This window comes from Mirounga leonina, unplaced genomic scaffold, assembly GCF_011800145.1.
Source record: "Mirounga leonina isolate KUSES-001 unplaced genomic scaffold, KU_Mleo_1.0 Mir_82, whole genome shotgun sequence".
NCBI lineage: Eukaryota > Metazoa > Chordata > Mammalia > Carnivora > Phocidae > Mirounga > Mirounga leonina.
In genome coordinates this window covers 14,404,548-14,430,257 of record NW_023270825.1, presented here as the reverse complement: position 1 = coordinate 14,430,257, position 25,710 = coordinate 14,404,548, and the positions used below count along the sequence as shown (strand labels likewise).

Genomic DNA, 25,710 nt, shown 5'->3' with positions numbered 1-25,710 from the left:
GGGCAGTATGGTATTGAAGAAACTGTTCTCATGCTTGTGTGTCTAGAGTCTGAACGGTAAATGACAGGGGCAAGGACGCGCACACGGGAAGAGTAGGACAGTGACCCGTATGAGGGTCAACTCCTGAGAACCTTAGATTCGCTAAGTAAGCAGAGCGTCCGGCTGCTAGGCAACCGCTCCTCCTTTGCGAGAGTGGAGGACCCCAGTCGGAGGTGTCTAAGTCACTACCTCTTAATTTAGCCATGGTGCCTTCTTCTCGAAATTAATGAAATATGTATCCTTTAAAAGCACACCCTTTTTGCAATCAAGGTTTGACAAGCCTTGTAGCTGAGTGCTGCTCGTGCCGGGTTTTCTTTTTCCTGTTCTCAGGCGCGAGGCGGACACCTCTGAGGCAAGGCCCTTGCCGCCGAGCGTTGCCCGGCAGAGCTGGACGCCTCCCGCTCCCCGCCCCCGCCCTCCCTGGCCCGGGCCCTGGTCCTTCGTGGGCCGCGCTCCGCCGCCATGGGCTCGGAGATGGAGCCGCTGCTCCTGGCCTGGAGCTATTTTAGGCGCAGGAAGTTCCAGCTCTGCGCAGATCTGTGCACGCAGATGCTGGAGAAGTCCCCTTATGACCAGGTACCAGCCGGACCCCGTCAGCCCTGTGGATCCCAGCGAGAGGCAGAGGACACTGGGGGTGCCGGGTGGGGGCTCCAGGGAGGAAGGCCCAGGGCGAAGTTGACCGTGTGGTCAGCACAGGCATCTGGAACGAGACCCCCTAGGGCCGTGGCCGGCTCGTCCCTGTCGGCGGCGTCCCCGAGTCCCCGCGGGACCCTCGAGTGCTGTGTCTTGGCCGCCCCCTCCTCAGACTTCAGCAGCCCCTTTCCTTTACGGGTCCCTTAAAGGAACACTTAAAAAGTCACCGAATTTTACTTGGGTGCAGAACTTTGATAATTCATTTATACTTGCATATGGATGGACTCGGAAGCTCGCTGCGTGTGCGTTATTAATTTCTAACACAATGATGTATAAACAAAGATCTGTAACTTCTCATCTCGTTGGAATAGTTTTTTTTTGTTTTTTGTTTTTGATCAAACGTTGTGATCTCTCCACTTCATTTTTTTTTTTTTTTAAGATTTTATTTATTTGACAGAGAGAGACACAGCGAGAGAGGGAACACAAGCAGGGGGAGTGGAAGAGGGAGAAGCAGGCTTCCCGCAGAGCAGGGAGCCCGATGTGGGGCTCGATGTGGGGCTCGATGTGGGGCTCGATGTGGGGCTCGATTGTGGGGCTCAATGTAGGGCTCGATTGTGGGGCTCGATTGTGGGGCTCGATGTGGGGCTCGATCCCAGACCCTGGGATCATGACCTGAGCCAAAGGCAGACGCTTAACGGCTGAGCCACCCAGGCGCCCCTCTCCACTTCATCTTAAGATTGTTGTCCCAAGAGTGAAGGAGGCTTTGATTCTGGGACATGAGTGCATTTTGAGGCAAATAATACAAGTTAGAGAAATGCGAATCTAGGAGGGGAAGAGATACATTTACTATTAGGAGTGGGGAATGGGGGGGAAAAAGACCCCCTAAAGGAATGATGATAATGGTTTTAAGAAAACTTAAACTTTTACTGTACTACAATAGTAAGATAAATTAAGATATTAAAGAGAGAATGGTCATATACTCCCGTGGTAGGTAGTTCCTGGAAGAGGCAAAAAGGAGAAAAAAGGAGAATAAGAGTATAGCTGTGGCAGTTTGTCAGTGCTTCCAGTAAAAACTGGTTCTCCACCTTTTCCTCTAGTGGTGTTGCCTTGGAGATGTTAGGAAAAAGGGGCAATTGAGGGGAGTTACATAAGTGGAGGCATATGTGTGAACACTGTTACTAGGCTCTGCCTTTGTTCCCAGCAAGTGGATGGAGGATAACCTGTTGAGGTGAACGTTTTGACTTTCAGATAGAACAATCCACGTTAGTGGGAATACTAAGCTAGATTCTTTTTTTGTGTTAGTTCATGTTAGTTAATAGGACTGCGTTTTTGTTGGAGAAGCTCTTTTTTTTAAAATTTTTTTAATTTAAGATTTATTTCAGAGAGAGAAAGTGAGAACATGCGGGGGGGGGGGGGTGCAGACAGAATCCTCAAGCCGACTTCCTGATGAGCGGGAGCCTGATGCCTGGCTGGGTCCCAGGACCCTGACCATGACCCCAGCAGAAATCAAGAGTTGGTGCTTAACCAACTGAGCCACCCAGCTGCCCCAGGAAGCATTTTTCTAAGTGTGTTTCTTGCCACAGTAGTCCCACAGATGCTGCTCAAAAAAAAAAACCAAAAAAAAAAAAAAAAAATTCCACAATCAAATATGTCTGGGAATGTTACAAAATCTTGACCCCTTTACATTTGTACAACAAAAGTTTGTTAAAACTCTATGTGATGTACCAGACATTGTTCTAGGCACAATGGTTTGCAATGTACATGCTGTACAATGTAAAGTACAATGTAAAGTACATGCTATTTCTGTTTTTCCATTGATTTAGGGCAGTTTCCATTCTGTGTTCCACAGAGCAATAGTCCCAAGAACTGTTGTTCAGTGAAAGGAAGTTTCCTCATTCAATGCATTTGGGAACTGTATATTCCCTACTGAGAGATTCAAGATTCATACTAAAGGCCCTGGGTTCTGAAGAAAAGAAACTTAATTTTGCCTAATTTTGATTAATACAATAGTTCTGAAACTTATTTTTGGTAGTGGGCAAGGGTCAGATATCTTCATTGTTATCATACTAGGGAGACATAGTCTCCTGGGGAAACACTGTTATAGGCAAAGCAGTACTGTTTTTATTAATGGTTAAGATCCTATAATCTTGGGGCACCTGGGTGGCTCAGTAGGTTAAGCGTCTGCCTTCGGCTCAGGTCATGATCCCAGGATCCTGGGATCAGCCCCACTCGGGCTCCCTGCTCAGCGGGAAGCCTGCTTCTCCCTCTCCCTCTGCCTGCCACTCCCCCTGCTTGTGCTCTCTCGCCCTCTCTTTCTCTCTCAAATAAATAAAAAAATCTTTAAATAAAAAGATCCTATAATCTTAGTAACATAATCATAGTGCATTCAGTATAGTACTGTGCCTGTGAATCCAGATTTAGTTTGTGCTAGGCACTGTGATCAGAATTTTATATGTGTTCAATTAAATGATCTTTTGTTGAGTGCTTATTACTTGCCAGGCATGAGTTGTGTGAATTATATGGATTTCAATGCTTAGAATAACGTTGCAAAGTAGGTGACAAAAATAATAGCTAACATTTATTATTTACTCTGTGTCAGGCTTGGTTCAGAGGGTTTTATAAGTCATCTCATTTAATCCTCAGCCATCTTAGGAAGTTGGTACTATTTCCCCCATTTTACAGATTGAGTACACTGGGGCACAAGGTGAAGTAATTTGTTCCAAATTACAAAGCTGGTACACCCATTCTCTTTATCTATATTATGCTGCCTCTTTGGCCCTTACGTAGCCAGATTTTTCAAAATGGTGTGTTTCTCAACTTTTCCCAGTACATTTTCCCATCTACTGTGCCTTTTTCCAGATTTTAGCTAAATGGTAAAGAATTTTGACATATTTGTGTATTGTATTAAAGGCTCTGGAAAGTCCTGAAGGAAGGAAACCTAACCAATTTTGATTGAGACAGTATTCTGAAACTTATGTGATCTCTGGTGCCTTTTTTGGAGGCAGAGGGACAGATCTCTCCCTTATTATCTTGGAGAGATCATTTTGGAAAGTGCAGGGCAAAGCAGCAGTGTTTTCATTAATGGTTTAGATGGGGCTGTAGAGATCTTCTTGCTCCTTTTTATCTAGGAAGAGTAAGATAAACAGATTAAGGACTTTGTCTACAACTCCTGAATTAGCAGCTAAATAAGGTAAGGGCTTGGGTCTTTTTATTTGGTTTCTTGTACAGCTATCATTAGGCCTTATGGGCCCTCTTGGCAGATTAAAGACTTGTTACAAGGTATGTTTGGTGGAACTGTGATTTTGATAATGATAATGAAGAAAAAGACACAGGTTTATATAGGGAAATACTGCTGTTGGCATTGGTTAACCATTTTACATGGTTAAGATCATTAGGGTAGTAGGTCTTGTTAGGTCCTGGCCTATTCTATTGGCTTATTTGTTGTGGATTTCAAAGAATAGTCTATAATGTGATACATAGTTAATGTCTAATACCATAGACATTAAAAAATCTTATTCTTTGTTAGTATTTTCTTGTTATGAGCAGGGGTTGATAAGTTTAGCTCCTCTAAATATCAGAGTAAGCCTAGGAGAATCAGTACCAGATCTAGAAGAAATTTATGATATTCTTTTCCTTTCTAGTCCTTTTTATTTGTTTTCCTGAGGTAGTTAAGTAGGAACTATATATATTGCCAGAATAATGCAGTATTTTGTCAGGAATAGAAGTTTAACTTGAGTTACCTTACCAAACTGGGCTTTTGATAGCTGGATAGGGCTGCTGAAAAGTTTATAGGGTTCATTCATGTTAGTTATTTAAAAAAATTTTTTTAAAGATTTTATTTATTTATTTGACAGAGAGAGAGCAAAAGCAGGGGGAGCAGCAGGCAGAGGGAGAGGGAGAAGCAGGCTCCCCGCTGAGCAGGGAGTGGATGCAGGGCTCGATCCCAGAACCCTGGGATCATGACCTGAGCTGAAGGCAGACGCTTAACCGACTGAGCCACCCAGGCGCCCCTTATGTTAGTTATTTTTTGACTCAACCTTTAAACACTATGCTTTTCCACTGTGTGCTTTTCTTTTTTAAGTAATTATTTTTAATTTTTTAATATGAGTATAGTCGGCACACAACGTTACATTAGTTTCAGGTGTACAACATAGTGATTCAACTTCTCTATAATATGCTGTGCTCACCCCAAGTGTAGCTACCATCTGTCACCATACCGTGCTATTACAATATCACTGACCATATTCCCTATGCTGTACCTTTTATTCCCATGACTTATTTATTTCATAACTAGAAGCCTATATCTCGCACTCCCTGTCACCCATTTTGCCCACTCCCTGCACCCCTTCCCTCTGGCAACCATCAGTTTATTCTCTTTATTTGAGTCTGTTTCTGTTTTCTGTTTGTTTGTTTTGTTTTAAATGAAATCATATGGTATTTGTCTTTTTCTGACTTATTTCACTTAGCATAGGGTCCATCCATGTTGTTGCAAATGGCAAGATCTCATTCTTTTTTATGGCTGTGTAATATTCCATTGTACATATATACCATATATACCACATCTTCTTTATCCATGGATATGGTTGGTTCTATATCATGGGAATTATTTTTTTTTATAATTTTATTTTTTTTTTAGAAGATTTTATTTATTTATTTGACAGAGAGAGAGACAGGGAGAGAGGGAACACAAGCAGGGGGAGTGGGAGACGGAGAAGCACTGGCTTCACGCTGAGCAGGGAGCCCGATGTGGGGCTCGATCCCAGGACCCTGGGATCATGACCTGAGCCAAAGGCTGACGCTTAACCAACTGAACCACCCAGGTGCCCCTATATCATGGGAATTGTAAATAATGCTGCAGGAAACATCAGGGGTGCAAATATCTTTTCAAATTAGTGTTTTCGTTTTCTTGGGTAAATACCCAGAAGTGGAATTACTGGATCATATAGTATTTCTATTTTTAATTTTCTGAGGAACCTCTATACTGTTTTCCACAGTGGCTGTTCCAACTTACATTCCCACCAACAGTGCATGAGAGTTCCTTCACTGTGTGCTTTTCTTATCACAAATTTGTGTATTTTGTACCCATATGTTATTTCATTTTGGAAATATTTCCTGGTATGATCTCCCCCGGCATGTAGAAATCTTCCCTTTTTCTTATTTAATTAAAACATTTAAAAATATTTATGTTGGGGTGATGATACAACTAATGAAGAGCCTTAGGAAGCTTAAGAAGTTTCCTTTGATTAAAAACTTGAAAATTCTCTTTCCTTTCCTTACAACATGAATCCAGGATGGCGTATCTGTCTGGCTATGGCACAGAGACTGGTACACAGGGGCTCTCATTAAGTATCTGCCGAATGAGTGTATTGATTGTATTAGTGTTTGTGTGTGTGTGTGTGTTTTAAAGATTTTATTGTTAAGTAATCTCACGCCCAATGCGGGGCTCGAACCTACAACCCCGAGATTAAGAGTTGCATGCTCTTCTGACTGAGCCAGCCAGGCACCCCTTTGTGTTTTGATGGCATTATCCATGTGTACCACCTTCCCTCCCGTTTACAAAGATCATCTTAGTTGCCTGAGGACCTTTGTGTCCTTCCACCCACATAGGTTCGTATACATATATTTACCTTTTCAAATAAATGTAATTGCATTATGGACATTCTTAACTCATTTCTTGATTTGAGGGTCAGTTTTTTGTTTTTGTTTTTATTATTCCCACTACAAAATAGAAATGATAATTATGTGATGTGCTAGAGGTGCAAACTATCACCATAATGGCAATCTTCTTACAATATATAAATATAGCAAGTGAACATGTTGTACACCTTATTATTATTATTTTTAAAGATTTTATTGATTTATTTGAGAGAGAGAGAGAGCATGAGCAGGGTGGGGGTGGAGGGGGCAGAGGGAGACAGAGAAAGAAGCAGGGAGCCCGACGTGGGCTCGATCCCAGGACCCTGAGATCATGACCTGAGCCAAAGGCAGATGCCCAACCAACTGAACCACCCAGGCGCCCCCACCTATTGTTTTTTAATCAGTTAAGAAAATTCTTCCTAGATTCCTCCAAGAGAGTGTTTCTGATAGTAGTTATCATCACTGGCATTTCTTATGATACTCTCATTGTTTCAGTGGAGGAAGTTAAATGATGGTGAGACTCCCAATCTATGAAAAGCTAACAGAAATGTGATCAGAGAAGAAGCAGATGGTCCTCAGCTCTGCAGTTAGCTGATTTATCTTCACATGCTCCTTTAGCCTCATGGGCTGTTTTTTTTGAGGCTTCCACATTTTAGAGTATTTTTTCCCCACTTTGAATTACCATTCCTGTGCCACCAAACTGATTTTAGTACAAATGAATTACTTTGAGGCACTGTCTGGACACACGGAAGAGCAAGGAAGTTAAAATATTTTTATGTGTGCCAAATGGATTCAGTTTTGCTCTCCCAAGACAAAAATAGCTTTTGTTTTGGATGTTATTTTTCACTTTTGGTTTTGCTTATTTTTGTCCCAGGTGAGGAGAACCTCTCTAAAGTGATTTGTTATTTGTTAATCTTTCTTTAAGCTGGTCCAGGGAGCTTCTCAACCCATTTTGGTTCTGATACATCAGGCTTTTAGGATAAGCCCACCTCTGAGACTATTCCTTTTACATTTATTTCTCCTTTAAGAGATACAATTTTGGTATACTATCATCAAAAATATTTAAGTTGTACCTTGTACTTTCCATTAGGACATCTGGATTTTATTCAGTTCTGATTCTTGCCAAAGTCAGGGTGGTTAGGCTAGTCAGGGAGGTATACTATGGAATAGCATGTTTCCTTAGAGTAATACATTTTAATTTGGACACAAAAGGACTGAAGGATAGGTTGACTGTAATAACATGGTATTTGGTAATGGGGAAAGGTTCTTGAAGAAGATGGACTGTGAACTGTTTTTCCCAGGTGCAGAGTAGTGAGAAATAAGAAGGCAGGGTCTGTAAGCATGACTTTTAGGTTCTGATCTCTTGAGAAAAAAGAAAGAAAGATAACTGGTTAATTTATTGTAGCCTCCCTGCTTGATAAAATACAGTAAGAGCAAGAAATTCATAGAGAGGCATTGTCTTTTTTCAAAGTGTTCTTTAAATCGTGATTGAAAAAGTGGTTATAAGTTGTAAGATATAAAAGGGAGAAATGCAAAATGGTCTTCTTTCCACACAGCAATGTGACCTAGAGGGAATGCTTGCTGTTACAGCTCATGTCCATCATCCTGATTAGTTCCTTAATCTGATTACTGTTCTTTGTGTTCCATATGTCAGATGCGTGGCTTTAAAACCAGCCCCAGTTTTTTTTAGCTCCATTATAATTAAACAGTTCATAAAACATGCAGGTTTTTCAGGCAGTGAGGTTTTTAAAAGACAGTATGCTTTTATTATAGGGTAGATTTCTGATAGATTTTCAAATTATTAAAATCAGTGATTCTGGGAGTGGGAGTGTTGGCTGTATATCAGAATGGGAATTCACATTCTCCTCCCCAATCTCTGCTTATAATGAGAGATGTTACAGAGAGGAGGGGATTGTTATTGTAAATGATTTGAAGATAGAGAAAAGGCTGAAAGCCACTGGCTTAGAGGAAAGACATGGAACCAGGGGTCCCCAGTGAGCTACATCTTAGCAGTTGATTGAGACAATGATCTGGTGCTCCAAGCCTAACAAAACAAAACAAAACCATCTTTCTGTATAATTATCTAATTTATTTCCTCTTTGGGGCCATGGAGACAGCCAAACTTAATCTTTTGATTCTTATACTCTGTGGAGCACTTCATTTAATGAATTTGTATTCCCGCTGAATTATAGTTTACATTCCTACTTGGCTACTTGGTCCCTAGATCTCCCTAAACCTTCTGACATCCATCCATTTCTCTGTTCTCTTACATTTTTTTTTTCCTTCTTGTTACTGTTAACTTCTGAATGTCTCAGTGGTTTCAGAGCAAAGCCGGGTCAGACTCATTAGCCAGAGTAAGTATTGGTGGCAATTAAGAAGTCACATTCAGAATTATCTAGAGATTTGATTCCCTGAAGTAATAGCAACAACCTAAGAGAGAGAGCCTTACCCTGGGGAGGAAGGAAGGAAGCAAACTGATGTGATGCTAATTAGTATTTGCTGGTTCTAGGCAGTGTCACTCCACTCCCTGTCCTCTCACTCACTCACTTTGAAGCAGAGTCAAAGGGAAGTCTTAATTTGATGTGCCACGACTGGGAGTTAGTTCTGAGTTCTGAGAAGGGAAGTAATAGCGAGTTTGGTGCTTTTCTGTTCGTTATAGGATTGTTTTTATAAAGAAATTCTATGTGACTGATACTTCTTATTGAAAGTGATAGCACCTTACTTTTCTTTAACTATGATAGCATATGTGAAAAGACTCTGAAAATTATGAAGTATTCTTAAAAATGCAAGGTTTTCTTTTTAAAACTATCCTATAGACACTATTGCTCCAATTTGAGAGGAGGACTAGTTTACAGAGGTTGTATGATTTGTTCAAGGTCATGCAGCTAAGTGACTCCCTGAGGATCAAGCCTAGCTCTTCTGACTCTAGGGCTAGGCCTGGTGCTTCCTTTTTTCTTTTTTCTTTTTTTTTTTTAAAGATTTTATTTATTTATTTGACAGAGAGTGAGAGAGCACAAGCAGGGGAAGCAGCAGGCAGAGGGAGAGGGAGAAGCAGGCTCCCTGCTGAACAGAGAGCCCGATGCGGGGCTCGATCCCAGGACCCTGGGATTATGACCTGAGCTGAAGGCAGCTGCTTAACGACTGAGCCACCCAGGCACCCCCTTTTTTTTTTTTAAGAGGGAGAGAGAGAGAGAAAGTTGTTGGGGGAGGGGGAGAGGAGGGAGGGGGAATCTTAAGCAAGCTTTAGCAGGCACTAGCATGGAGCCTGACACCAGGAGCCTGGCACGGGGCTTGATCTCACAACCCTGACCTGAGGCAAAATCAAGAGTTGGACACTTAACCAACTGAGCCACCCAGGCTCCCCTAGGTTCAAGTGTGTTGATACCCATGGAAATAATCTGCTAGACCAAATGAACCTAACTTGTGATTCCCTATTTGGGTGGATTAATTTAAATAACAGACTATAATTGAGAGACCCAAAGATGAAAGTCCCAGTGATTAAAAAAAAAAAAAAAAGTTTTGCCCTATCTCTAAATTAAAACATCCTGACTTTTCCTTCTTAGTCCTGCTACTCCTGATGGATCTCCAGTCCAGACCAGCCATACCCAGCCTTGGTCTCCCTCACCATATAGTAGCCAGCTTTCATGCCTTGCTATGATCTCACATACTCAGCCAAGTGCAGGCTCTTGACCCGGAGTGTCTGGGTTCAAACACTGCCTGTACACCTTGACCTCAGGGTTTCCTCATCTGTAAAATGGGGATAATAATATGCCTCAAAGGGTTGTTGTAAGCGTTAAGTTCAGTAAGTGATCACAAATGTTAGCTGCTATTTTCTCTATATAGCTAGAGATATTTGCAAGTAGGATTCTGTCATTGGTATTTTTCTGAAAGGATTGTTGGTAATCTGGGAAGCATCTGTGAGGAAAATGTTCAGTGAAATTGATGATAAAGTGATGTTGAATATAGTTCATAGATCCCTGGCACTCAGTAATTTCCAGAATAATCTCCTTCCCTTTTCTCTGACTCCCTTATCTCCCATGTATTCCGTTTTTCCCCTCTCCCTCTAAGTCATCTATAACTGGCCCCTAATTTGAATATAGCATCTGATACATTGTATTGAAATTTATATAATTCTGTGCCTTCCTCATAGAATGTTTTAAGCACCTTGCGAGGTGCCAGGGATGTCAGGGGCATGTTGCGGAACTAACGTGTTCTCTGCCTCACTCCTGGTTCCAAGCCTTTCTCCTTCTTCCATCTAAGCAACTTCACCTGTCTCTCCACCTTCCCATCCTCTGGGCCTCTCATTGTCTTCTCTGACCTTCTCATTGCTTATCATTTCCCCGCATGCTCTTTACCTGCCTGGTAAATCACAAATGTGTTCCTGTGGGGCAGAACCACCACATGGAGCACAAAGACCTTTATCAGTGAACGGAACACTGAGGCTGAGCCGGCAGTTTGAGTTTGGGCCACTGGAAGCACCTTCTTGCCCTTGGCAGGATAACAGGCTTCCAGCTTTTACTTACGATTAGAGGCTTCTAGCTCTTATACCTGTTTTGTGTTCCTTTTCAAGTACTGTCTAGTCAATGTTTTTTTCCCTTTCTGTATGGAACTTATCTTGTACCTCTCCTACACTTTATGCTTCAATCCTGCCTTATTATGTCCAGCTCATTTTTTAATCTCCAAGATGCACTGGCAAGGAAGAGCTCTGGCTTCTTTGTGTGACCTTGAGCAAATTATATGACCTCTCTGAGCTGGTTTCCTCATCTGTCAAATGGGTAAGAACACTGACCTGCCTCCCTCCAGTGGTTGTCTCGAGACTCAAATGAGAGACATGTCTCATACAGACATGACTACAAATAGAGGAAAGAATAGACAGGTTATTTCTTCTGTCATCTCATTGCCTGTATCAGTATGTTTAAGTATGGACTGTGGGTTCTAGGCAATCTGTACTTTTCCAGATCTTCCTTATACACACTGGAATTGAAAACCTCCAGTTGCCACGTATTCTTGGCTGCTGTTTTGTGTTTGGTTCAGCTGCTTGCCAAATATTCTCTAAATCCCACCCTCTGAGGCCTTCACTTTTTCTAGCCTAGCTTAGCCTTTGCCTCTCATGTTCCTACTGTGTGTTTTGCTACAGAAGTTGCTTATCATTGTATGGTGACCAGATGGCTTACACATTTCTTGTGCACATAATATATTCTTAAACAAATATTTAGGGTATTCTTCTTGGGTTTTAGAGCTGTAGAAAGCAAGGCAAGGAAGGATTTTTTTTTCTTTCTCTGTTTTGTTTCTTAGTAGCTTCCCTAATAAAACATGCTGCCAATTAAGTGTTCAATGCAGGTTGCTAACCATAGATATATAAATGTAGATGTTTTGTAAATAAATTTGTTACAAGTCTGACTTTTTCCTAGTGGATTTCTATTTAATTTGGACAGAAAAAAACGCTGAGCTTATTAGCACCTGACGCTAATATATATGACGTAGTCTATTTATAAACATTTCTCAGAGTACATTACAGTCAGAATTAATTTTTTATCTTCAGCCACTAATCCCATTATATATGTGTGGAGCAGAAAGGTTTATAGTATGTGGATTTTCTTCCTCCTCCCCAAGTGATTAAAGTCTGAATGTTTTAACCACCATGAACTTATTTTTGAGTATAAAGAAATGTTTCCTTGGTATAGTTGTAAAATTATTTTAATTTCTGAGATTTTGTGTCTTCATTAAACAAGTAGTTAAGATAACTTCTCTGTGCTTTATTTTTTATTTTTAAAGATTTTATTTATTTATTTGAGAGAGAGAGAATGAGAGACAGAGAGCACGAGAGGGAAGAGGGCAGAGGGAGAAGCAGACTCCCTGCCGAGCAGGGAGCCCGATGTGGGACTCAATCCCGGGACTCCAGGATCATGACCTGAGCCGAAGGCAGTCCCTTAACCAACTGAGCCACCCAGGCGCCCTTCTCTGTGCTTTAAATGAGGTTAGAGTAATTAGAATTTCCTACGTGTAGAAAATCCAGCACTCTTCAGTGTATATTAGTTTTACACTAATACCAATATTAGTATTAGTATATCTCAAACTTGAAAGCAGTTGTGGAGAAAGATTAAAGTTAATATTTGGATTTTTATTGAATGAGTTTGATTCCACCTACACATACCTAATTCGTCACTAAGACTTTTTATTGTAGAAACTGTATTTCTTAAAAATGTTTACTACCTTCTTAATGCTTTCCAGGAACCAGATCCTGAATTGCCAGTGTCTCAGGTAAAGGTTTAGCTGCAACCTTTAGTTTAGAGAATACTATAGTTCCAATTGCTTACTTATTCCTGTAGATTAGAAAGCTTGCTGCATATCTATTAATGCCATTATAAAAGTAGCCATCTCTACAAGACATTCTGTACCTTTTTATGTAAAGTATTATATTTCCAATATTTTTATGTCTATGGATGAGTAGTCTTATGTTCTTAGGACTTGGAGCTTAAATAGAAATGACCAATATTGACCAGAGGATGAGAAAAATAGAGGAGGAGGCAAGGGGAACCAGGAGCTTAGAAAGGGAGCCAAGAAGTCAGCAGAGCCCCAAGTGTCCAAGAAGTCCGTGATGGATAGGACAATATGTTTTGAGTAAAGAGTGGGCTGACTCTGCTTGGGAAGGGCTTGGTTTTAGACAGTGGTGCCCGCCACCACGAGGAAGAAAGGAAGGGACACTGGCCAGATAGCCATGTCTACTAAATCATTGTGGTTAGAGATAGGAGGCGGCCACAGAGACCTGCTAACTGGATAAGACACAGTGAATGAGTCTGGAGGGAACCCAAGGAGAGGAGGTGAATCTTTTAACTCAAGAGGGTTTCCAGTAAGTCTGGGAATAAGGCAAAGGGATGAAAGTGCTACAAATCAGAGAGCTTAAATATTGACAGGTGTTTGCCCTGCCACATAAGAGAGAATTGTAACAGTGGTTTTTAGGTAAATAAACAGTTTGGAACCTCATATGTGGTTCATATGAGTAAGCATCCAACCTTTTAGAAGAAAACAAGATACAAGGTACTCTGATAGAGGTCTTTGTGGCATTAAACAGGCACCGTAAATAGGTTAAAATGTAGCACTCTGTTCTTGAAAAGGATTTAAACATTGTCTACAATGTTCATAATCATGATTTCCAAATTGATAGATGGTACAAAGCTGTTTTTTGCATAATATATGTACAATTCGTTTCAGAAGGACCTAAATTATAAATAGAGTAAGTAATGTGCTTTTTGTTTTCAGTAATTTTGGAAGATTTTGTTAAAATTAAATTAAAACACCAATAATTGCATTGTTGGTATGGTTTTAAAACTGTAAATGGCGTTTGAAAGTTTCCATCCAGCACAGGGACTTGATGAAGGATCTGTATTTAGTATTACTTTCCTGTTCTGTTAAAGTAGACTGAATTATCTACTGGATAGTGATGTAAAAGAATAAAAAGGGAACAAGTCTGACAGGATTCTTTTGAGCTCATTATTTACACATTTTGCCTTCCTCCTTTGCACATTTTTACAATTTCAAAATAAATGATGCTTTACAGTAACAATTCAATATTTTGTGTCTAAGTTTTCATTTTCATAGAGCAGGCAGAGTGTCACATGTTACTGATTCTTATGATGGCTCAATCCGGTTAGACAGGCTGTTCTTTGGCGGCCTTATTCTAATAATAACCTAACAAAATTGTTTCTTTTATGTCTTAAACTAGTGGCCTCAAATTCTGTCTTAAAAGGAACAGGACAATTTAAACGTGTTTTGCTCAGTCACTAGAGTTTTTACCTTTTCATATATTTATTTTCAAAAATTGGATCAACCTCACAGAAGATAGTACAAGCAAGGCATTATATCCCTGATGATATTGCCTCAAGAGTAATGTCATGTAGACTGCCTCAGTAGGTGAAGGAGATGGGATTATGTTTCACAGACGAAGAAGGACATAATTGACATGATGATTACTCACTTAGATGAGGAGAATCTATGCTTTCCCTTTAGAAAAGTTCCTACACTTCTATGATTTTTGTTGATTTCACTAGACTTCCAATGGATAGGTATTCAAATGTATTTACTACATGACCCTGTCATTTAGTAACAACTTAAACATATCTGATAGCACCAATTTATATTTTTATTCAGATGCAAGGGGCAGTTTGGGATCATCCATTGTGCCTTGTTATGCATTTTACTCTAATCACTGATTAGTTTTGAACTTTTTTTTTTTTTAATTTAAACAGAGGATTTTAGGGCTGTAAAACATACTTGGCTTGTTTCCAAAATAAAATAAAAAACTTTTTTTAAAAAAAGCCAAAGCCCCATCTGCTGTTTTCATCAAAATCCTAAGAATTGTTCACATTGCCAAGAGCAGTTCTTGAATACAGTCTGATGTTTAATCAGGCAGTGATATGTGATTTTCAAGGTCAGCTTTGTTAGGACAGAAGGAAAATCAGGAAGATTAATATTCTCAAATACTGATGAAATTTAAAATTAAGTAATGGTTTAAGTAGATTTTACTATAGATCTTTAAATATACAAGATTCCCACCATTATTTCTACTTCTGAAGAATTAGGTTCTAGAAACTGAAATAAATATAGATCTATTTACCTTTTTGGAAAAGTGAATTCTTATTTTAAAAAGATGTGAAGCATTATTCATTTGGTGGGTAGGGAACAGTGAATTTACTTTGTTTTGCTTAGCCTAATATTAAAAAAAAAAGTTGTACCTTCTTAATATTTGAGAGGTTAGTAGGCAGATGGATGTCAGGAAGCATGATGGAGTGGACTATAACAGTAGATACATGCAAATTGTTAAAAAGAGATGTGCAGGGATAATTAATGCCCAGCTATATTAAATGATACTATAATAATAAAAACTTGGCTTTTAAAAAGTCGATTTAACTAGAATTCCAAGTCATAGTTTTGAAGCTTCATGAGCTCCTCCTCATCAGGATGAAAGTCCATATATCTCACTGTGGCGTACAGGGTCCCTCATCCACCCTTTGCCTTTTTCTCCAGCTTCTTCTCTGATTGCTGCCTCAGCTGAACCTGATTCAACCATACTCAACTGATTTGGATTCGCCAAACTTGCCACCAGCCTTCAAGCTAGCCTGCTCTAGTCCCATTGCTTTGCCTAGTAAACGCTTTCCAGTCTTGGCCATTAGCAAACTCTTTTCTCCTACCTTTCTTCCACCCCCCCCACCCCCACCCCAGGCAGTTGGGTGCGTCTTTCTCTCTTCCCATAGTATGCTCCAGACTTTTATTATTGCGCTTTTCCTACAACACTGAAATTCGTGTGAGCTAGAAGACCTGTGGCTTACTCATCTCTGTTCCCAGGACCTGGCATGTATGTAGCAGGTGCTCCCTGGTAATATGGGAGTGAACCAGCGGAGCCCACATCCTGCTTTACTGTTTCAAAGCAAATGCTGCAGGTCCTTCCTGTCCACCAGACTGCTGAACAAGGAACACCCTTTTGAGAAATGAAAGCCCTCAGATCCTTGCAGGGCAGTCTGAGCTGTGGGGACTCAAGATAAATCAGGATTACTTATTTCCATCTTTGAAGTTAAATTAAACCATTAGTTCAAGCCAGGGATGACTTCCCTGACCCCTGAGCATACTTGTATAGATCTGCCAACCTTCCTGATCTTTGAGGATTGAAAACCTCCAATTGTTTCCACACTTTAGTGGATCCCATAATTAGATGCAGTTCCAATTGGAATTGATTTTTTTTTTACAAATTAAGTCTTTGATTCCATATTCTGTTCATTCAATTGTGTTAAATCCACACAGTTGAAATATTTTATTACCCAGGAAAGTATAAGCTAAAAAACCCAATCATCTAACCAAATATAATTTCATTTTAGGAACCTAAGGATGCAATGAAGGCAGCCTTCTTTATTCCCATTAAAGTGAAAGTATGAAGAGTTTCTTCTTTCCTTACAAATTTTTGTCTAATATATGCATTCCAATTATTTTAGCCCACAAAAAGATCTCTCCTTTTTAATTCCTATAAAACTATTTTCTATACCACACACCTGTCACCTATCATGCACTGCTTTGCCTTGTCACTTAATTCAAGTAGGTGATGTGTTCAGGGAAATTAGAATCCCAAGTTTTAATCTTCTCATGTCTCCTTTTTAGAACTAGCCCAGTGCTATGTAACTAGGAGGTGCTCAATAGATATGGACTGACTGACTGAATGCATCTCGGGTTCTTTACATGAGGACTTATTTGTTCTCTGCTTCTAGTCTCTAGTGAAGCAGAAAGGTAAACATTTCTGATAAGGCTGTTTTAAATGTTTAACAAGATATGTAACGTGCAGACCTTGACATCTAATTTCTCAAGGTAGAGCAAAGCTGATATCCAGATTCCTTCTTTATGTTTTCCATTCCCCCTCCCCCCATAGCAGTTTTTCTACTGACTAGATCACAAAGCAACCAAGATTGTGTTGATTAGTTACTGGGAATTGGGAGAAATTGATCTTAGTTCAATTCACCATTTTTGGAATACCTAATGTGTGCAAAAAACCATAGGTGTTATGGAAAATTCAGAACTGAACAAGGTAAAAAGGCTTGTGTTCTGGGGAAGGGAGGGCTAACCTGTGCCCAATAATTAGAGTTTCTCGAAAATGGTAAGTACATATAATAGAAGTGTAAAGAGAATGCTCTAGGACAAAGATAAGAGGTAAGTAGGTTTAGTAGGTTTAGTAGGTTTCCCCATCAGGGAAGTCTTCATGATTGACTTCTGGTCCTGAAGGCAGAAAGAGCACTGTGGTCGAAGCTTAATTAATTTGTTTTCAAATTACTATTCCAGTAAAATTTTCTCTAGAGATCTTCTTTTACTTATAAAAAGGCATGTTAGAAGACTACCAGGTAATACCACACTTTTATTTACTAGGTAATTGATCTAATGGGTATTTCTTGATTAGTAATGACCTTGCCTTCCTGTCTTAGTTTCTTGACATAGTCCTTTAAATTAGTATAATGCACTAAGTGGTAAACATGCCCAATACAAAGTTAGACAATAATAAAGCTTCTATAGGCAGAACTTCTTTTTTTTTTTTTTTTAAGATTTTATTTATTTATTTGACAGAGACACAGTGAGAGAGAGAACACAGCAGGGGGAGTGGGAGAGGGAGAAGCAGGCTTCCCGCTGAGCAGGGAGCCCAATGTGGGGCTCGATCCCAGGACCCTGAGATCATGACCCGAGCTGAAGGCAGTCGCTTAACTGACTGAGCCACCCAGGCGCCCCTATAGGCAGTACTTCTAATACTACTTAATATATGCTTTATTTTATCCATGCTTATAGGCAGCTTGGATTTTAAAGGCACGAGCACTAACCGAAATGGTGTACGTAGATGAAATTGATGTAGATCAGGAAGGAATTGCAGAAATGATGCTGGATGAAAATGCTATTGCTCAAGTTCCACGTAAGTATTGGGTTTTCCCTTAAGTAAATGAAATGCCCTTAGGAGGAAGAATACTATTTGTATATAAAAGAAACACAAGACATATACATGAAAAAACATTGTATCAAGTAAATGGTCTCTATCCTGCCATATAGTACAAAGACTTTCCTTCCCCAATTCAATTATATTATCTTAAACTTAAGATGTGAGATTGCTGTATAAAGCCATTTTTTAATAAAAGCCATATTATGCATTTGAAAATATTTTATATTTAAAATGCATTCTAGCTGAACTGCTTATCTAAGTATATCAGAAGATTGTTTATCTGAGAGTTGCAACCCAGGAAGCACCCAAACAACAGAAGTGTTCTAAAGGATTTAAAAAAAAAAAAAAAAGATCACTGGAAAACATCACTTCACTGTAATAATTGAAGGTGATTTGCTCTAATGCTTGATGTGAGGTGACGGGGTGATATGCTGGCCTGTGAATGCTGTTGGGATTGTCACAGAAGCCCAGTCCCCAGCTTGCAGATGTGCTGGTGCAAATGGTATTTAGTGATTACCATGACATTTGGTGGTCTTGCTAGTATTTGATAGTTATAACAGTTATCAGTCATTTATATGTTTTGAAAGATAACTTTAAAGCTTCAAATGAAAATTGAGAAAAAAAAATACATATGGTTCATGTTAAAATTCTTTTTTCCCCATCATTTTGCTCTTTTGGAGCTAAAATATCTCAATTCTAGATTTTATATCAGAAATAAACTATGAGTATAGAGCCATCTTTTGGTGCTTTGGAGCTTGCTAGCCTTGAGTTTGAACCCCAGCTCTACTAACAGGTTGACCTCTTTGCTTAACCCTCTAAGCCTTTGCTAAACGAGTGAATACTACCTACCTTACAGACTTAGTGTGAGGATTACATGTGATAACATAAAATAACATGATAGATACTCAATAAATACCAGTCTCAAACACATTTCCCTAAAATACATTTCCTGTTATTAATGTCCTTTGCACCAGGCCGGCGCATTTCTGAAAATTACGTTAGCTGACAGTTTTTACAGATTAACAACTAATATATTAATTGAATTTGCCATCTCATCTCACAGGCCCTGGCACATCTTTGAAACTCCCTGGAACTAATCAGACGGGAGGGCCTAGTCCAGCTATCAGGTATGTACTTCTGTTTCTTTTCTTTTTTTTTTTTTAAAGATTTTATTTATTTATTTGACAGAGACACAGCGAGAGAGGGAACACAAGCAGGGGGAGTGGAGAGGGAGAAGCAGGCTTCCCATGGAGCAGGGAGCCCGATGCGGGGCTCGATCCCAGGACCCTGGGATCATGACCTGGACTGAAGGCAGACGCTTAATGACTGAGCCACCCAGGCACCCCTGTACTTCTGTTTCATACCCTCTGTCCTTAAATAGTGACCAGACTGTAGAAGAATCTTCCTTTATTGACCTTCTTTGTATTTTCACAATGTACACTTTTCACAGGCCAGTCACTCAAGCTGGAAGACCCATTACAGGTTTCCTTAGACCTGGCACACAGAGTGGAAGGCCTGGCACCATGGAGCAGGCCATCAGAACTCCCAGAACTGCCTACACAGCTCGCCCTATCACCAGCTCATCTGGAAGATTTGTCAGGCTGGGAACGGTAAATTCTGTCAGCTTTACCATAGTTTGTATTACCAAAGTAACTTTATGTTATATCATTTTTTTGCTATTGTTATAGTGGAAAGTTATATGGAAGATTTTTTACAGGTGATTCTTTTTTACTTATGTTGCCTTTATAATTTTTCTGCTCATTAAGCTCAATTTATGTTTTAAGAGAAAGTCTCAGATCTCTTGTTCTGTCATTTTTCCCCATAGGCTTCCATGCTTACAAGTCCTGATGGACCTTTTATAAACTTATCTAGACTGAATTTAACAAAATATGCCCAGAAACCTAAATTGGCAAAGGTATGTACTTAAAATGATTGTATGTTATGAAGTAATGTTAGACGTATTATCATAACAACATTGTAGAAAATAGAAAAAAAGTTATGAAGAAAAGGTGATGTCTTGATTGAAATGGAAATGTTTAATTACTGAACTATGTAAAATTTCTCTTAGTCTTTTGAGTTAAGGAAAGTCAATCAGAAATAAAGTCTATATACCATTATTATAGGAAATTCTTTTTCCTCTGATAAACAACAGCAACTTTAAAAAAAATTTAAATTCTAGTTAGTTAACATATAGTGCAATATTGGTTTCTGGAATGGAATTCAGTGATTCATCACTTACATACAACACCCAGTGCTCATCCCAACAAGTGCCCTCCTTAATCCCTGTCACCCATCTAGCGCATCCCCCATCCATCTCCCTCCATCAACCCTCAGTTTGTTCTCTACCGTTAAGGGTCTCTTATGGTTTGTTTCCCTGTCTTCTTTTCTTTTTCTTTCCCCCTTCCCATATGTTCATCTGTTTTCTTTCTTAAATTCCACATATGAGTGAGTTCATACGGTATTTGTCTTTCTCTGACTGATTTGTTTCACTTAGCGTAACACTCTCTAGCTCTATCCATGTCATTGCAAATGGCAAGATTTCATTCTTTTTGATGGCTGAGTAATATTCTATTGTGTATATATACCACATCTTTTTTATCCATTCATCAGTTATTGGACATTGGGGCTCTCTCCATAGTTTGTCTATTGTTGATAAAGGAATAGCAACTTATAACAAAGAAAGCAGATATGCAGCATCATCTTTGTGGAAGGAAGCTTAGAAGGTCATCACTGTGTGTGTGTGTTTTCCTTTTTCATCTTGGACAACTCTCAAAAATAATTTTCTATCCTTGTAGAATTTTAGGACTGTCAAAAAGGAAGATAAAAAAATATGTACTTCTAATTAGTAATGAGGCAGGCATCTCCCTATCACTGACTGGCTTGAGTGATCCTTATTGAGAATTACGTTAATAATTCTAACTACTCAAAGACTAGTTGCTTGGGGCACCTGGGTGACTCAGTCAGTTGAGCGTCCGACTTTTCCTTTAGGTTCGGGTCATGATCTCAGGGTCATGAGATCGAGCCCTGCATCTGGCTCTGCACTCAGCAGGGAGTCTGCTTGAAGATTTCCTCCCTCTGCCCCTCCCCCCACTCGCATGCACATGCACGCTCTCTCCCTCTCTCTCTCAAATAAATAAATCAATCTTAAAAAAGATGAGATTTTCCTTTAAACTAAAGAGAGAAAGTGAAAGTAAGTGTGTGTATGCGTGGTGAGAGAGAATGAGAAAGACAGAGAGAAAGAGCCTGAAAGGTCCATAACCTTTTCAGTGTAAAGATAAACTTGGAGTTGAGCTTGGAATAGTTCAGAGACATGAGCACTTAGCTGGTGCTGAAACTGGTCTAAGCCTAGCCCAGGTTCGTAGCTATAAGCTCTGTGAATTCTGTGCATGAGTGCTGAGTTCATTCTGAATCTTAGTTCTAATGGTGTTTAACATATTTATTAAATGTCAGACACTAAGGAATATAAGAATGGATGCTAGCCATACAGAGTTGAAATTAAAATCAGAAAAAGAAATGTCAGTTGATAGGGAATTAGCCTATAATAACACTGATGACATTTTTCTTAATTTCTTATTTGACAGCAATCTGGTCAACTTCATTTTACTAGAATTGTCAAGCTATACTTATTTCCCTAACCTTTGTGAGAATGGAGTATTAATAGCAACTCATATGGAATATCTGGTTCCCCTGCCTTTTTAGGCCATTTACTTGAGGTAGCTGGATGGCTAGTTGGTACCATTGCTGTTTTCTTTTTTAAAGATTTATTTATTTGAGAGAGAGAGAGAGAGAGGAGGTGGGGTGGTGCAGAGGAAGAGGGAGAGAGAGAAACTTCAGCAGACTCTGAGCTCAGCGTGGAGCCTGACATAGGGCTCGATCCCATGATCCTGAGATCACGACCTGAGCTGAACCCAAGAGTCAATCGCTTAACTGACTGCGCCCCTCAGGCGCCCCACCCCCCCATTGCTATTTTCTGTCAGGGGAGTGCAGTCTGAAGGCATCTCCCTCAAACTAAGATGCTTCTAGAACAGACCTGGTCTGTGGTAATAGATTTAAACTGAACTAGACTTTGTGTTTTAGTGTGTTGTGGAAATCATGCCCACCTTTTCTGTCTTTGGCTTCCAATTCGCCTTTACTCATCAGGACTCATTTCTCATAAAGATTGCTTGAGTTGTCTGTGGTAACTTTTCACAGCAATGGTAGCACCAACTGCACTCTTACCTTTTCTTCTTTATAACACAACAAGTGGAGGTGTAGTATAGTTTTTAAAAGAAGGGCCTTGTCCTGATTTCTTTCTTTCTTTCTTTGGTTGCCTCTTAAGCCTTCTCTGGTAATAACCCTGATACGCTAGCCTCTTTGCAAGTGTTCAGTAATGGCTTTACGGACAAACGTGATACCACCAAGGGGTAGTTCAGGAAATATTTATTTATCCAGATGAGTTGAGTGAAGTCATCTACACCTCCCATTTTACACTTAAGCTCTACTTTGTTTCAAAAGGAACTTCCAGATTTTCCCCATGTCTAACGTGTCATTATCCATATCATAATCACTATATCATATATGTAGAGTGTGTGAAAGAATGGGCTGAATCTGTTTTAGGATAATTCCAAAGTTGGTCTTTTCATTTGTCTCTTTCTAGTAAAATAGTATGTGTAATATGAAAAACACTGTTTAGTTCTTTGAGTTTTCCAGTTTGTATTCTATAAAAACAGGAATCAGGTATAAATTGCTGTATTTTAAAATGGTGATTGTAACAGATAATGGATAGACCATTTACTTATAAAGGTACTTTGAAAGTACCTTCTTATTTTGGTTCAACCCAGCTGCTGTCAAAATGGTCTCTCAGTTTTGATATAACAATAGAGTGCTTTTGTTAAAATAAAATCTAATGTATTTTTGGCATTTTTTTTCTTCATAGGCTTTGTTTGAATATATCTTTCATCATGAAAATGATGTTAAGACTGTAAGTTTTGAATTCATGCTGTTTTCTCTTGTTGTGATTTTCCTGACTTTGGGGATTTTGATTCTGAAATGTTCTATTTCTTACCTTATAAACAGAGGGAATTATTAAAAATTGGAGCATTACTAATACTTTCAAATCCACTGTCAGTTTCAATAGGAAAATTTGTTATAAATATAGAAGTGGTAAGGACTGTGCCTGGTCCATAGAGTATGTAGATATCCATTGAAGAGCAAGATACAGATAATTGAGAATATTGCATAATGTGCTTGTGCTACAGGTTATTTTTCATCCTAATAATTGGCATTGTTGATCCATTGCTTTCCTGTAGTCTATATAGTGTATTATTATAGGTTTACTCATATGAGTATTTCTGGTTTCTTTGTAATGCCCTCCTTCCCCCTCCTTCAACATTTTATGATAGAAAAATTCAAACACACACAAGTAGAGAGAATGATATAAAGTGCCAGTATCACCCATCACCCAGCTTCAGTAATATTCAATCATTTTGGTAGCTTCTTGGCAGAGTTTTAAGGGTATATGCATATGACTTCATTTGTTTCACTTTTTACATGCAATATGCAAATGACCAGTTACCTCACAAATTCTGTCAAATTGAACGTAGTTAATTCCGCAGTGTCTGATGATAGTATTTTTCCTCATTTTCTTATTAGTTTAGGGAAAAAGCTTTATAACCATATGTTAAATATTCAGGAAAATAAAAACGTTTTCCTCAGTTGTGTTTTCTATGTGTCAACCACTGTGCTATGTGCTAGGACAACTAATAAAAATATTTTTTTTCCTGACTCTATAAGCCATGCAATCTAGCTGAGAAAATAAAATTGGCATAATGAAACAAAGCAGCAATTGCCAAGCTGTGAAATTGTCAACAGGTAGCAAAGGGAAAAAATCCCAAAGGGGTGATATTAGTAAAGAGCCACAAAGTCAGTCAGATTTTTTGGGGGAAGGAGGGAAAATAAATGTAAAAAAGTGTAAAAACATGAGCAAGGTATGAAGTGAGAAATAAATTGTCCATCTACTAAGAAATGGGAGCATCAAAGAGACATTTTATTTTTATTTATTTATTTATTTATTTTTTAAAGATTTTATTCATTCATTTGAGACACAGAGATACAGGAGAGAGAGCATGAGCAGGGAGAGAGGCAGAGGGAGAAGGAGAAGCAGACTCCCCGCCGAGCCAGGAGCCCGATGTGGGGCTCGATCCCAGGACCCCGGAATCATGACCTGAGCCGAAGGCAGATGCTTAACCATCTGAGCCACCCAGGCACTCCCAAAGAGACATTTTAAAGAACAAAGTGGTGGGGGCGCCTGGGTGGCTCAGTTGGTTAAGCAACTGCCTTCGGCTCAGGTCATGATCCTGGAGTCCCGGGATCGAGTCCCGCATCGGGCTCCCTGCTCGGCGGAGAGTCTGCTTCTCCCTCTGATCCTCCCCCTCTCATGCTCTCTGTCTCCCATTCTCTCTCTCAGATAAATTAAAAAAAAAAAAAAAAAAATCTAAAGAACAAAGTGGTGGAACATGATGATAGATTAGATGTGGAGGACAGAGAAAGGACACACATCAAATCTGCCTCCTAAAGGTGCTATGAGAAGGATTGTTTTACTAACAGAAATGGGATAATTAAGGAAGGAAGTAGTCAGTTTCTACGGAAGCTGGGTAATTCACTTGAAGGCATTTTGAGTTTGAAATTGTGACAGACTATCCAAGTGGAAATACCACTGCACGTCTTGGAAGATGTGGTACTAACTGTTGGTGAGAGCCTGCACCCCATACACACAATGTGGAAGTTGTCTGTCACGAAGTGCTAGTGCATGTGGCCATGTAGGGAAGAGAGGAAACCCAGGTTGGAGCAGAAATCATGCCTATTTCTGTAAGTAAGTGGGTTTAGGCCATTTTCACTTAATATAAAGGTGGGCAGAGGCTTTCAATGTGACATGTAAAATCATGTAGTTAAACTGTCCTTATAAAGAAACATCCAAATAAAGGAGTCAATCTCTACATAGCATAAAGCTGTATCTTGACTTTTTTTTTATTATGTTATGTTAATCACCATACATTACATCATTAGTTTTTGATGTAGTATTCCATGATTCATTGTTTGCATATAACACCCAGTGCTCCATGCAGAATGTGCCCTCTTCATGTATCTTGACTTTTTGAGGATTAGTTCATTTATTGAAGAGACATGTATTCTTTCATCTAAAAATGTCTGAGCCAAGACAGTGTGCCAGCCACTGTTCTAAGGCCTTGAGATCACAGAGTGAAGCAGGCAGACAAAATCTCTGCCCTTTTGGAGATCATATCCTGGTTGTGCAAGGAATAGAGACAACTAGCAAATTTAGAAACACATCACGTGTCATGGGATAATAAGTACTATGAGAGCAACAGAGCAGGAAACCAGGCAGGGGATTGGACAGTGCTACAGGGGAAGATGCTATTTTGGATGGGGTGGAAGGTGGTCAGCGAAATCCACTCCGAAAAGACACTTAAACAGAGACCTAACAAAGGGGGGCGGACCCTACAGTCTCGTGTAGGAAGAATATGTAAGTCAGAGAGAACTTTAACTGCAAAGGCCCTGAGTGGAGGCACGCTTGGATTGCTCAAGAAACAGTAAGGAGGCCAGGGTGGCTGGAATGAGGTCTGTGAGGGGAGGAGTTGCAGACAATGGGTTCAGAAAGTAGACAGATTGTACACTGTTTGTAGATCATGGTGATGGTGTCTTTATCAATAGATTCATCTTGAGGATGTCGCTCTACATCGTGGCATTGATATAATGGGGTTGAGGAATAGGAACCACATTGAAATAAAATAGGATTTATTCTCTGCACTAACTGAACTTATATACTAAAGATTCTAAGGACTCTAAAGAGTCTAACAGACTTTAACCTTTACGTATTATGTGAGTATTTTAGAATGCTTTCACTGTTCTTCGTATTCATTGATTGAAAAAAATATGTGAACATCTTA

General features: G+C 39.5%; 1 protein-coding gene across 4 annotated transcripts in view; it reads left to right on the top strand.

Annotated features, from left to right (window-relative positions):
* Positions 1–465: 465 nt before the first annotated feature.
* Positions 466–25,710, top strand: part of TTC8 (tetratricopeptide repeat domain 8) — a 52,020-nt gene continuing 26,775 nt past the window's right edge. Inside the window, exons 1-7 of one of the 4 annotated variants that reach the window (XM_034992534.1) lie at positions 466–615; positions 17,623–17,743; positions 18,831–18,894; positions 19,218–19,377; positions 19,593–19,682; positions 22,683–22,727; positions 25,475–25,546. In XM_034992534.1, the coding sequence (XP_034848425.1) occupies positions 502–615; positions 17,623–17,743; positions 18,831–18,894; positions 19,218–19,377; positions 19,593–19,682; positions 22,683–22,727; positions 25,475–25,546 (666 nt within the window). In that variant the 5' untranslated portion in view covers positions 466–501. Of the gene's footprint in view, positions 616–17,622; positions 17,744–18,009; positions 18,156–18,830; positions 18,895–19,217; positions 19,378–19,592; positions 19,683–22,682; positions 22,728–25,474; positions 25,547–25,710 lie in introns of those variants that run through there. The other 3 variants (XM_034992531.1, XM_034992532.1, XM_034992533.1) reach the window with 3 other exon arrangements.